This window comes from Bombus vosnesenskii, unplaced genomic scaffold (genome assembly GCF_011952255.1).
Source record: "Bombus vosnesenskii isolate JDL3184/JDL3185 unplaced genomic scaffold, Bvos_JDL3184-5_v1.1 scf7180000013270, whole genome shotgun sequence".
NCBI classification, from domain to species: Eukaryota; Metazoa; Arthropoda; class Insecta; order Hymenoptera; family Apidae; genus Bombus; species Bombus vosnesenskii.
The window spans coordinates 1,249,248-1,262,525 of record NW_022882928.1 but is presented as its reverse complement, the minus strand read 5'-3'; the positions used below and the strand labels follow the sequence as shown (position 1 = coordinate 1,262,525).

The following is a 13,278-nucleotide window of genomic DNA, read 5'->3' as shown; positions in this document are numbered from 1 at the left end:
AGTCTTACTCGCGTTGACAATAATTATATTTTATATATATTTACATACAAAAATTCAACAATGTATTTGTATTGACATGTATTTTTATGCTGTAAATTATTACATTGTGATTTATTTCTTAGGCAGTATTGCATTATACATTAGGGAAAATATGTTTTGTGTTATACAAAAAATTTTAATAACACATGTAATAAGTAAATATCAAACACTGAATTGTCACAATATTAATGAACTTTAGGTTTTGCAGATTTAACCTTTTTTAGTTTCTTAAGGCCATTGATACTTGACTTTAACGAATTCCAATATGCTTGATGGAACTTATTTATGTCCTTAATATGTACCTGAAATGTAAAATATATTTCATTAATGATGATAGGTTTCAGTAATGACAATTAAAATAATAAATAATACATTATAAAGTACACAATACATACAACAGTAGAAATCTTTTTGGATCTGCATGTAGCTCTTATTAAACAAAGAAATTCAGCTGGTGTTGGTAACGCAGGCTTGCCTTTTCTTGGCACTGGTCTGTTGTGTCCATTAACTGAGAGGACAGCAATTTACAAATAAAAATTTTATTTTCCAATTATCTTTATAAAATAACAATACAAATACTTACATCTTTTAATAGTAAATACTATAGAACCAGAAAATCGACATTTATCGAAAAGTCGTATTAATTCCACTAAAAACTAAAATTAATTGTTAATATAAAACCCTTTCGAACTAATATATATAATGTTTTATAGATAAAAAATTACCGTATCATTTTCTAGTAGAACCATTTTGGTAATTTCAAAATATGTTTTTAAGGTTTATCAAATGTAGTAATGTAACAGGTTTATGCTGTCAGTATTCGATCATTCGGTCTGCCTAAACGACAACGACAATGATATAACAAACTTAATATAATGGAGAATTTACATGTTAACGACGAAATGCCCCTAACTTTGCACAATTAAATGTATGGTCTGTTATTAAAAATTTGTAACGCTTTATATATTTTTATGAATGCTTTCAGAATAGGAAAATCAATTCTATATATTGTAATTCATTATATCGGTATTAAATACTCCCTTTTAAAAATTTATATAGTAAAAGAAATGCAATGAAATGTAACACACCTTTAATCTGTAGAAATTGAACTTTTCTTGAGTCAAGTTTTTGGTATTTATAAACATTTGTTTTTACGTGAATGAAAATTATTAGAAATATTTCGGCAAAATGAATAATACCAGTATACATGTACAAATTTATAAAAGCGTCAAATGTATTTATGAAAAGAATAATAGTGTAGATGCAAGTAATCTGAATCACTTAATTTCTTGTTTGAATGCCACACAAATTGAAATCAATGATTTTTTAACTAGCCTCGTTGTGGAACAAGACAGTTCTATTGATACAGGAAGTAAATGGAAAAACTCAATAAGAATAAAAAATTTTTTAGTTGAAAGCCTGTAGAAACTAATAGTCCTATTCTTGTCAGTTTTAGATCGGCTAGCGTCGGAAAGCGATTCGGATTTCGAAAACGAAGTTGAAGTTAACCCTAAAAAATCTAAACTAACGGACTAATAATTTTGTAAGATTTCTTTGATATTGTAAAATTTATATAGCATTTAAATGTTATATTTTTTGCATTAATCGTTATCCTATAATGTATTGTCACAACATTATGTGTGCTCACAAATAAAAACTTGTAATGGTTAGAAACAATAATCCGAAAATAACTAAAGAAAACGTTAATAAAGATAAAATAAAATAAATAAAGAGTGATAAAAAAATATATTTTTTTATTATGTAAACTTATCACAATATATGATAGTTATAAAGTATTTATAATTTTTTCATCTTTAATTGGAATTTCATTACAGGTACAACATGGCTACCTTACTCACAAATGAAGCAAAACTACGCTATATAATGGAATGGTTTCAAGAATGGTCTGAAATGGAAAAAAATGACTTTCTGGATGTACTTATCGAAGAATGTGGACCTCCGAATCTTGTTCATAGATTGTCATCTAAGATGAAACATTTAGCAAAAATTATAGATGACAAACCAACTCTGTTTCAATGTCGTATAAAACTCTTTCGACAATGGAGTCAAAATTGGTCTCAGCAGGAAAAAGACCATTTGCTTTCATCAATCAAAAACGCTGATGCTGCATTTGCACAAAAATATGATGAAAAGATATTATCATTATCACGTACTGAACATAAAAAACAATCTGACAAGAAGGAAACATAAACAAACACCTTGGAGCATATAATCTTCTTTATTATTGTAGAAGAGGTTTATGAGAGAATGTCTAAGAATAGGAAAAAATGAAAAAGTATTTATGATTAAAATACAGTACAATACAGTTTGATATTTATATTTGATGCACATTTTGGTATAATGCATAATGAATGTATTATATATAAATTGAAATATTTTTAATATTTTGTAATAGGTTTATAATAGTTTATACTATAGAATTTAAGATTCATACATACATTCCATAATTATTTTGAAATATCTATTTTCTGAACATACTTTTCTTTTCTTTATTTACGAGCATATAATTTTTTTTATAATGATATACAAATGTAATATTTACAAATAATAAAAGAAATTTATAAAAATATATGAAAAAAATGATAAAAAGTATTATTTTTGAAGTGTATAATATTTTACTCCTATAATAAGAGATGCCAATTTGTCAAATATTATTTATTATTAGTAATGTATTTAATAATAAATTCTTTTAACTTTATTATTATATTCTCTTTTACGATTATATTATACATTTACTTAATATAATCATGATTAAGTTATTGAAAATTAAATACATATATATCTTATGTCTTAATTGCAAAATAAAAAATGAAAAAATCATTCAAAATATATATGTTTTTGTATATTATTTTAGAAACATTTATGTAGTGCTTGGAATCTCAATTTTTGTATTTAATACTTGGAAATAATCATTTAAAAGGATTTATAAAAGATTTATTTTTTAAATATTTAATAAGAAAGATACATAAAATATCTTATTTTAATAAAAAAGCGAAATGGAGAAATATTGCACGTTTACTCGCTCTTATAAATTACCCTAAAATTATAATTTTGGTTCTTGCTGAAGCCATTTTATACATATTGCTTTAATAGCATTTCGACCAAGCCTATCTGATTCCTTCAAAATTTTTCTTATATCTTGTGCTCTTGAATGTTTCACAGCTAATAGGTATGCTGCTTTTAATTGTTTGCATTCGATATATGCATTTATCTGAAAACAGAAGGATGAATAAACTTTGTTGCAAAAGATCGGAAATCCATTTGTGCATGCAATTTTTGGTCTTACTTTAAGTTCTATGTCAGTTATTAATTTAATAAGATTATAAATATCATTTTTTAAAAGTGAGTTAGTTTCATCATGTTGATGAGTTAATAACAACTTCACACAGTGAGTCAGTACATAATCTGATATAATATATGAATTTGCAATCCCAGACGTATGACAACATTTAATTAATTGTTCTATTGCGGAAATATTGTTCTTCATTCCCAAAATGTGTCCAGTTAGAGAATACACTTTTTGCTGTGGTAAATTGTAATCTAAAATAATAACATCACTTAGATAAAAAAGTAAAGTTGCAAAGTATTTAGACTATATATAAATCAAAAAGAGACCTTGGATTATTCTAAATGCTATGCCAAATCCTTCTTCAATATTTCGTCCACAAAGAATGGCTAAAACAGCCAAGTCAATCTTTTGTTGTTGATCACCAAATAATGTTGGTATTTCCAGATTAGAAGAATTATTAGAGTCCTTTTTTGGGAACATGCTTAAAAAGTGAATAGGAGCTCTTCCCTCTTTTTCACAATTTGCTAGAAACTTTGTAATTTCCATTTGTCTGGAAATTGAATTTATATGTTTATCTATTTCTGATGGTTCCATTTCCATTGTCAGAATTCCTTGATTGCTATACATGGAGCTCGTACTTCGTTTTCTTTTACGACTTAAAATTTCAATTTGCAACTCAGATTCCAAATGTTTTTGGGCGTCGAATAAGAAATTAATTTTAGCATTTAAATCTGAATAGTTGCTTACATCGTTAAGATAAAAGCGGATACAAGTCATTGCAGCACGTATAAAATCTTTCATAAAAAGTTGCAAATGATATAAAATATTCAAGTATTGTCTCTTTTCTAAACTATGACAAATATATATTAAATATTTCTTCCAAATTAATAAATTTGAATCCTTGTTCATCATTGCTTCATGAAGTTTGTCAATACTTCCATTTCTTAAACAATATAAGTAAATTGCATTGAAAAATAAATCGGGTTCCAAATTGTTTTCTAAAGTAAAAATAAGACATTTATCATATTTCTCGTGTTTTAAAAAGAACTCTAAAATTGAGTTATAACTTCCATAAGTTAATAAATAATAAATGCTTTCATGATAACAAATATTTTGTACCGTTACAGATGTGTTTTTAATATCAAGCTGTCTTTGATTAGCGATTTTAAAGCTTCCAAAATTATTTAACATTTCTTGCGAGGTATTGAACTTGTATTGATGAGGATGCTGTACATATTGCTTGTATATGCTTAAATTATCCAATATTTGTAGGATTTCTATAAGTAATGGCGGATCTTTTAATGGACGATTTTTTGAAAATTCTATCTTCTTTGTGCTTAATTCATCCACTTTAATTTCTTTGTTTTTATTAGTTTCATTTATTAGCTTCTGAGTTCCATTTTTGCTCAGAATTTCTGATTCTTCTGGATATGACAGAATTACCCAATCATCAAAATTTTCAGGCTGTACTTTATCAAGACAGTGGAAAAATTTGTCTCGTGCTTGATTAAAATATCCCATTTTTAAACATGCTTTACCCCAAGTTGCCCAAACTCCTTGTGTATCTAAACATTCTAAACCTGCTTTAGTGCTTACATCTAAAGCAAGAGTCCATTGTTCTTTTTTAATTAAAAGATCTCTCAACTTTCTTAGGGTGTGATCATGTAGACTATCAGATGGTATTAAATGTAAACAATCAAATTGAATAAGACTTGCAATAAGATCCACTTGCGATAGAAAACGATCACAATGAGCTAGTCCCGTATTAAGACCAAGCTTGGCACATTTAACTTTTGCAGCTACTAACAAGGAACGTATCATTTTAATAATAACTGTGTGATCAACTTCAGGATTTACTCTACCACCATTAACAGGTCGTAGAAGACGTTTCATTTCGTCACAACAATCTAGTAGAAAACTATAAATATCCATTTTGTTACATATCCTTACATGATAGCCTTATGAAATAAATGAAATAATATTTAAAAGTTATTATTACCTAGCATATGTTTGATGTTCGGAATGCAAATTCAGAATAGCTAAACATAAAGAAATGTTTGGGGCATATTCAAATGAAAATTCTTCCCTGATAGTATCATTGTGTTTCTGGTCTCTTGTTAATCGCCAATAATCAAATATTTCACTACTTGGAGTGGACTCTGTTCCTTGAAAAGTGTGCATTTGTAATGCAGTCTGTCGTTTACAGTCGGTGCATACGCGAACAAGTACAGAGGGTGGATAACCAGATACTTGCATGCGATGTTGGGAACATGTTGCACAAATAACCCGGCCACATCTACGACAATGATGTCGTCTATTAAACATTGAAAATATAACACTTTTGCAGCAACTACATTTCCCAGCCTATTAAACAAAAAACATTTAGAACAATCTCAAATGTTACAAACTAATAAGATAGTAATGTTAAAAAAGAAATGCATGTGATTTTAAATACTTTATCATTAGGTATCCATTCTTCTCTGGTAGGAACAACTATAGGCATAACAAACTCAATGTTTTCTATTTCTGAAGCAGAATGTTGTACATTTTTTGGTTTGTTTTCAATAGAATCACATTGTAGAGATACACGGCAATCCAATGACTTTTGAGCATAGAATCTTATAATTTTGTCAAAGCTACTTCTTGGGATATCCGTTTGATTTAATTTGTTTTGAATTCTACTTAATATCCTTTGAATACTTTCAAATTTACAATTCATCAGCAATTGTTCTAACATTAATAACGGTTCCTTGATAAGATGAATATATAATGGTCTCTCTTGAACATTTAACATACTTAAAATGTCAATTCCTAGTAGAGTTCGTCTATATTTTATAGTTTCTGTTGCTTTACAATACTGTAATAAATAATTGCAAATAAATCTTAATGAGTCAATAGACTCTAATTTTTTTAAGACAATCTTGCAAAGTTTAATTGACTGATCCAAAGGTAATGCCTGAAAAAACTAGAAAGAACAATATACTTTATTAAAAGCTGAAAATTATTATTTATAATATTAATTTTAGAGTATCTGTTAATATACCTTTAAAGTTTGTTTAAAATTTTGAGATTCATTTTTTAAAAAACCAATTAAAAAATCTTGCGTTATAGAAGGATGTATTTCTAAAGAAAATGCTTGACATTCCATCCATTCCAAACACAATTCAAATTTATCTGCATTGATTAGTGATTTGATAATTTGTAATGGGTCAACTTTTTCTGTACAATAAACAATATTATACGAAATTTCGTTGGATTTAATTATACAATATGGAAGCATTTTATGAAAAATTAGCACTCTGTGCAAGATTTCATTCAATTGTAACTTACAATGTATAGGTAATTTGTAGTTATCTACATGATATACTGTATGAAGTAATGCATTCTCACAAATATTTATATGCCATTTGTTAACATTATACAATACTGTCTGGCTTAATATATATATATCTTTAATTTGATATAAATATTGCAATATCACGGTGTTGAATGTATCTTTTTTTTTCGAAATTATGTGACTGAGAATTTTATCTCGGAAACATTGCAATTCGCTGCTTAAAGCAATATGAGCTGGCAAAGCATTTATAAGTCTCAAACAAGCATCCAATTCATCTTCCTTTAACATAAGTTCAAAATGAGACCACAATTTTTGTATTGATATCGCCTCGGATATGGCTGCAAGAGTTTGATTATTTTCAAATAATAGTTTCAATTCCTTCGTCCAATATGACGTTAAAAGATTTTCAAGACATGCAGTGCGTTTCAAGTTATCACAACTGTTTCTTAAAATAGTAGGATTTTCATTATTTATCCTTTGTAAAAGATACGAAACGATCCAATATTGGCCTTCTAAGTATTGTAATAAACTTGGTCTTATATTATGATTTTCCCAGGTAGTATTATACTGATTAATTTGTTTATGATTATATGAATTGGAATAATTTGAATATTTCAATATTACATTGTATGAATAGGAAAGTGGCATATACTGTATAACTATATCTTCATTAAAAGATTTAAAATAATCATTTATTGAAAATAATTTGTTACTGTTATTACTTATCTGTAAATCATTTTTAAAATTCTGAGAAATGAAAATTTGATATTGTTCTACAATTTTTGGAAGTAACATTATCTTTTGTTTTTCTATACTTTGAGTAGACTTCTCACATGAGTAATAATTTAGATATTCATGAAAAGCATTAGTTAAATCTTCATCCAATGAGTCTGAGTTATAGACCTAAAAATATAAATATCAATAAAAAACTGTATAAACATATAAGTATTTTTAATAAGTCATACAGAAAAAATAGCTTACTTGTATACGAGGTGACCCTAAAAATTCATTAGCCATTACAAAAATTACTCTTGGATCATGGGTAATGTCCAAATCTTGCCAAGCTGGTTCATTAAGTTCTTCAACTTGTATAAAAAATGTATTATCTAACATTATGTTATTTAATAATTTTGATCTAAGTGCAGCAATTGTTACTAAACCCAAATCACCAATTAAATAACCAACTGACATTGATGAAATTGCATGCTGTAAGTTGTTAAAAGGAGGACGATTTCCCCAAATAGTTAAAACAGTATGTAGAAACATCAGATTCCATGTATTCAAAAGAAATGCTAATGTTTCATTACCCACAGATAATTCACTCAAATCTAAACTTGCAAGACGAGATGTTTTCTTTAATACAGTTTGAATTTCAGAATAGTTTAAAATAGTTTTACAAACATCAGGATCCAAACGGAATTGATTCACGTTTAAATTATGCAAAATTTGCAACATTTCTGTTAATATCTCTGAAACACATTGATTTGGTCTTTGAAGCTTGTAATTTAAATCCTATAAATTAAGATATTATTATTATTTGGTTATTTAAATTTGTTATACAATTCTCTAAAAATTTTTTATACACACCGACTTAGATGAAGCTTTGTTCAAAACAATACATCCATTTTCCTTACTAATAATAGTATAACTTGTATCTTCTCGATAAGGAAGTTTAGGGCAAATATTTGTAAGGATACTATACGACAAATTAACTTGTAAATCATGAGCAATTGCTTCAAGTTTTTGTGGCTCAATTTTAAGTTCAAATATTTGGTAACCAAAATAATAATGTAATGGAATTTTTAATAAATCAGAAACTGTAGATATTGTATGTTCAGTTGGAATAATTGAATGTAAAAGTTTTAAGTGAGAGCACATATTTTGCATATATTTCCGAGATCCGCAAGCAACTGTTACTATTTTGTTAAGTATTTTTAAACCAGGCAAATAATTACTATCTTTTAATATTTGATTAATTGTATCTTTATCAGTCTGTGATTCTTTAAATTCATGATGATTAATCATAATATCAGTCCAAAAGTTTTCCTTTTCTTTACATTCCTTTATGCATAATGCAATTCTTGCATCACAGAGTATATCTTCTACAGAAACCACATCTTTCTTTTCATATAACAATTGACAAAATTTATGAAAGAAGTATACATATTCAGTATTATCAAATGTTTTACACAATTTTAAGTATTTCACTGCAATTTCACAAAGATTCTGTGAAATTGGGTAAGTTTGACTCATTGTTAAAGCCAAATCTAACGCACATATTGCTAATATTTCATTATTGGTGAGAATTTCCATAGATAATAATCGCAAATTCATTTCTTGAGATATCAAAAACGTTTCAAATTGACTAGTTTGTCTAGAGGATTTTATACCCTCTTGTGTAACTAGCCTTATATTCTACAAAAATATTATTGTAAGATTAATTACTATTAATTATTATTCTTATAGATTATATTAATTAATTGTTACTGTGTACCTCTAGTGTAGAAAATTGTGAGTTCTCTGAAGATTGACCATTATTTTTCAATGTATTTGCTTGTTTACATACATTTTCCCTAAGTGTACGTAATGCTTTGGAAAACTGCACTTCCCCAGTTAGCTGGGTATTCTTCATATTGCATGTCTTAAAAATCAGAACACATTAATATAGATATTAATTAAATATGTTATTTCAAAACGTATTTTCTACATGGTTGTTACTGAATGTTTCTGTTTTATCATTACCATTGCATAAAGTTGAGTATTAATATTTTATTAATTGCTATTATTACAATCTTTTTTACTAATCTTTCTCTATGCAGATCAATTTACGAGATAAAAAAGTATTCGAGATTGCCTCTGATAATAAAGATTATGATGAACAAAGTGAAAATGAAATGATACAGCCTAAAGAATTAAGAAATTTAAACTTTTATATAGAAGATGAAAATAGATACAGACCACTACATTCATATGTAGACAGTTACAATAAACATGAAACCATAAACAAAATACAGCATACAAATATGTATTTCCATTTAAAATCAAAAATATGGGAGAACTCTAATATAGGGGAAGATGATGCACCATTTATTGCTGGTTTTAAGGAAAATCTTGATAAAGTGATTACTACCAGTTTATCATTAGATAATGATAAGAATGTAGCTTTATTAATATTTACTTTCAGATTATAAAAGACAGGAATTCAAAATTTGCAAAATAATTCTTTTTTTTTCAAAGATAACTAATGTTGCTGCTAATATCAATAAGAATAAAAGATCAATTTCTGCAAACATATTTGAAGATCCTAGATATGCTGATAGTACAGAACCAGGAGAAGAAGCCTATGACTATGATCAGTTCAAAAAAGAATATGAAGGACAAATTGAAAAATATATAAATTCTAACAAAACTTTGAACTTTACTGATGAGGGAAAACTAGAAGAACATCCTAAAGAGATATTGCAAAAATTAGTTGATTTCAAAAATTGTACAAACCTAACTGGAATATTTCATATTAAACCACTAAATTGTTTAATGTACAATTATGAACAACAAAAAGATAAATGTGTTGTTAAAAGAACATTACGCAAAATAGGTCTAACTATTAAAGTTTGGTTTTTGATTTATGTATGTGTTGCAGTTCCTTGTTGGTGCCATAGAGGTAAATTACATTATTAAAGATTTCATAAAATAAGAATAGCTTTAAATACATGCCAGTGCATTGTTCTATAGGATGGTGCTGCTGGTGTTTCCATTTTAAATTTTGTTTTCCAAAAAAAAGAATATTATTTGCAAAGCAATATTATGCAAGTAATCCTCCTGGTATATTCAGACAAATTGAAAGAAAAGAAGAAGAAGAAAAAGGACCAACTAAATACAAGCCTACTGAGTTTGAAGAAGACATGTATAAAAAATTAGAAACTGCAATAAAAAACATATAAATAAATTATATTAATAAAGTTACCTCTATAATATCTTGTGCTTTTGCATAATCATTTTTCCATAAACATCTAATAATTAAGCTTTCTTTTGTTGCTAGCATAAAGTTCACAAATAATGGTTTATGGATGATGTCTTTAGTTGTTATATCATCTGTTGTTAATACTAAACTATTAGAACGTTTTCGCCATTTAGTATTATGTACTAGTTCTGATTCAGAACTATTACTAGATCTTGTCTCTGTTTCATCTGAAATATTACCTTCTTGATAAAAAAATATCTTTTCTTTGGAACAATCGGAAGGTAACTTTCCACCTAATAGAGATTTAGGTTTAAATTTAGATAAGTAACTTCTATTTTCATATTTCATATTAATATTTTTAGTAAATTCCGAAGTTGTATAAAGTTCAAATCTCCATTTAGCATTTGTTATTGCTGCATTGATAGAAGCAATATTGTTTTGAATTTGTTCTTTTTCTTCTATAGATTCTTCTGTGCATGCAGTTTCTGTTATCGAGATAATATTCTCTAAGTGGAATAATATATCTCTCACAGCATATTTGTTACAAATAAAACCTCCTAGATGTTGTTTCATCCACTTACTTTCGAATTTTAATTGCTCATGGGATTTATTTATATTGCTTTTGTCATAATTTTTTTGTGTATGACCAAAGTCTTCATATCGCAAAAAAAGTAAACAAAATATATTTTCTATTACTTGTATTCGTAGATTAAGCGGAAATAAGATTTTTATATAATGATCCATATCAAAAAAGTACTTTGATATAATAGATTGCTTTGCTTCATAACTATTACACAATAAGACACCTTTCAAAGCACTTAAAATACTACAATATGCTATGAAAACATTTTCAGATTCGCAAACATCTTTTAATAAATTTTTTACTTTTTCATAGTTTTGTTCATATATATCTGTTGTCATTTTTAATACTAAAAGACTATCAAAATGTTGTAAAAGATTGAATATCTGCTGTATAGAAAGCTTTTGCTGAAAGTCAGTTGTCTCTGTTATCTCATCATGATATATGTTATTTGTTTTAACATCTTCTCTTCTGCAGTTTAGGATATATTTCAAAATTTTTACATTTTTCCACAGTACATTTTGTAATTCATTCAATGTGGGATCACATAATACATCAAAATTACATTTAGGTATTAAAAATTCAATTGAATTACATATGAAATCATAATCTTTCTTAGCATTATTTAAAAATATTTCTTCTTGCGAATACTCATGCAAAACTTTAAATAACAAAACTGGCCAAAATGCTTTTAATAATGTACAGGATAGTATTAATGAAACATCATTATATCGTCCATTTATCATTAAAATATAACACATGTCCTAAAAAAATATTAATATTACATACAAATATTTTATAATCTCTTATATAGTAATTTATATCCTGTTACTTACCAAAATGTCTATGATCCAATGTAATTTATTATTACTTATTCTTTCTATAAGATTATTCTTATTTAGAATAGGGACAGAAGCAGAAGGAAAATGAAATAATATTTTCTGAATTTTCAATACATGATTCAAATTGTTATTAGGTTTGGAATGTATATAAAATTCACTAAGAAAAGTACACCATTTTTTTAAAAAGTGATGATCTGTTCTTGAATACAATGCAAATTCAATATCTTGAATATTTTTAGTTTTCAACATCATAGGAAAAAGCCATTTTGACAATGTAGGATCATTAAATTCAACAATATTCATTTTTGAAATAATACATAATATACATCCAAAATAATTGTCATTGTCTGATTCCTGTTTAGATAATTCAAATTCCATCAATTCTTTTATCAGCAAAAAATAAAAATTTTGTAGATTATAAATAATATTAACTGATGACTTAGGATAAATTAACAATAATTCGTTAAGAATCCAACATGTAATAAATGGATTATCACAAACATTTTTTTTCAAAAGTATAAAATATCCATTCTGTATTTTCTCAAAATCTTCTGAACTTCTTTGTTCTAAACTATTTTTATAGAATGCTAGTAATTCCTGTAAAATGCATAATATAAAATAAATTATGAATATAATTGAAATAAAATATATAAATGAATTTGTATAAATTAATTCAATTTTAAAATACCTGTTGTAAATATATTGTCAAATTTTTGTACAATTGCAAAGCATATATCATTTGAACATAACTTTGTGGTTTTTCTACATATTTAGTATCTAAAGCTATATTGTTGAGAAATTTATGCAATAATATATAACTTATCCATTGATATTGATTTTCATTCTGAGAATGACTGTAAAAGTATATAATACAAAAGTTATTATTTATTTTAAATGGTTTAAAAAAATATTTTAGTAGTAGTAGTAGTAAAATATTTAGTTTTACGTATATACATATATTGTATATGATAAATAAAACATTTTTAATATATAAAATTTCATTATATATACTTACATTAAATTTGTAATCAGAGTTTTTGACTCGACAAAATCTTCAATATCATTGTTACATTGTGAAAAAAAAGATTTGTTATTATTTCTCCGGTAAATAATAAGAGACGTATACCATAATTTTGATAAAATGTATTTATTTATCTCCATTGTCCTTGTTTCTCCTGACATGTTTTTAAAATTTACTTACTATAAAAA

General features: G+C 26.3%; 4 protein-coding genes across 6 annotated transcripts; 2 read left to right on the top strand and 2 right to left on the bottom strand.

The window, feature by feature from the left end:
* Positions 1–19: 19 nt before the first annotated feature.
* LOC117231032 (signal recognition particle 14 kDa protein) lies at positions 20–903 on the bottom strand. The gene is made up of 4 exons (XM_033489073.1): positions 765–903; positions 623–695; positions 435–547; positions 20–341 (listed from the first exon to the last, which is right to left on the bottom strand). Exons 1-4 carry the CDS (start codon positions 786–788, stop codon positions 225–227), a joined length of 327 nt encoding a protein of 108 aa, XP_033344964.1. The 5' UTR covers positions 789–903; the 3' UTR covers positions 20–224.
* LOC117231031 (uncharacterized protein C14orf119) lies at positions 554–2,581 on the top strand. Of its 3 annotated transcripts, none has more exons than XM_033489072.1 (3): positions 554–633; positions 1,490–1,582; positions 1,875–2,581. In XM_033489072.1, exon 3 carries the CDS (start codon positions 1,882–1,884, stop codon positions 2,248–2,250), a length of 369 nt encoding a protein of 122 aa, XP_033344963.1. In that variant the 5' UTR covers positions 554–633; positions 1,490–1,582; positions 1,875–1,881; the 3' UTR covers positions 2,251–2,581. The 3 variants fall into 3 exon arrangements, with proteins under 3 accessions (XP_033344963.1, XP_033344962.1, XP_033344961.1); XM_033489071.1 differs by lacking the exon at positions 554–633 and adding an exon at positions 831–967; XM_033489070.1 differs by lacking the exon at positions 554–633 and adding an exon at positions 1,376–1,411.
* A 398-nt stretch (positions 2,582–2,979) lies between these two features.
* Positions 2,980–13,251, bottom strand: LOC117231095. The gene is made up of 13 exons (XM_033489188.1): positions 13,085–13,251; positions 12,758–12,923; positions 12,064–12,666; positions 10,651–11,991; positions 9,181–9,327; positions 8,274–9,101; positions 7,668–8,198; positions 6,393–7,589; positions 5,805–6,314; positions 5,349–5,713; positions 3,676–5,267; positions 3,347–3,600; positions 2,980–3,271 (listed from the first exon to the last, which is right to left on the bottom strand). Exons 1-13 carry the CDS (start codon positions 13,249–13,251, stop codon positions 3,104–3,106), a joined length of 7,869 nt encoding a protein of 2,622 aa, XP_033345079.1. The 3' UTR covers positions 2,980–3,103.
* LOC117231101 lies at positions 9,309–10,345 on the top strand. Its single transcript, XM_033489198.1, has 2 exons — positions 9,309–9,805; positions 9,871–10,345. The coding sequence occupies exons 1-2, from the start codon at positions 9,500–9,502 to the stop codon at positions 9,904–9,906; spliced, it is 342 nt and encodes a 113-aa protein (XP_033345089.1). The 5' UTR covers positions 9,309–9,499; the 3' UTR covers positions 9,907–10,345.
* Positions 13,252–13,278: the final 27 nt, after the last annotated feature.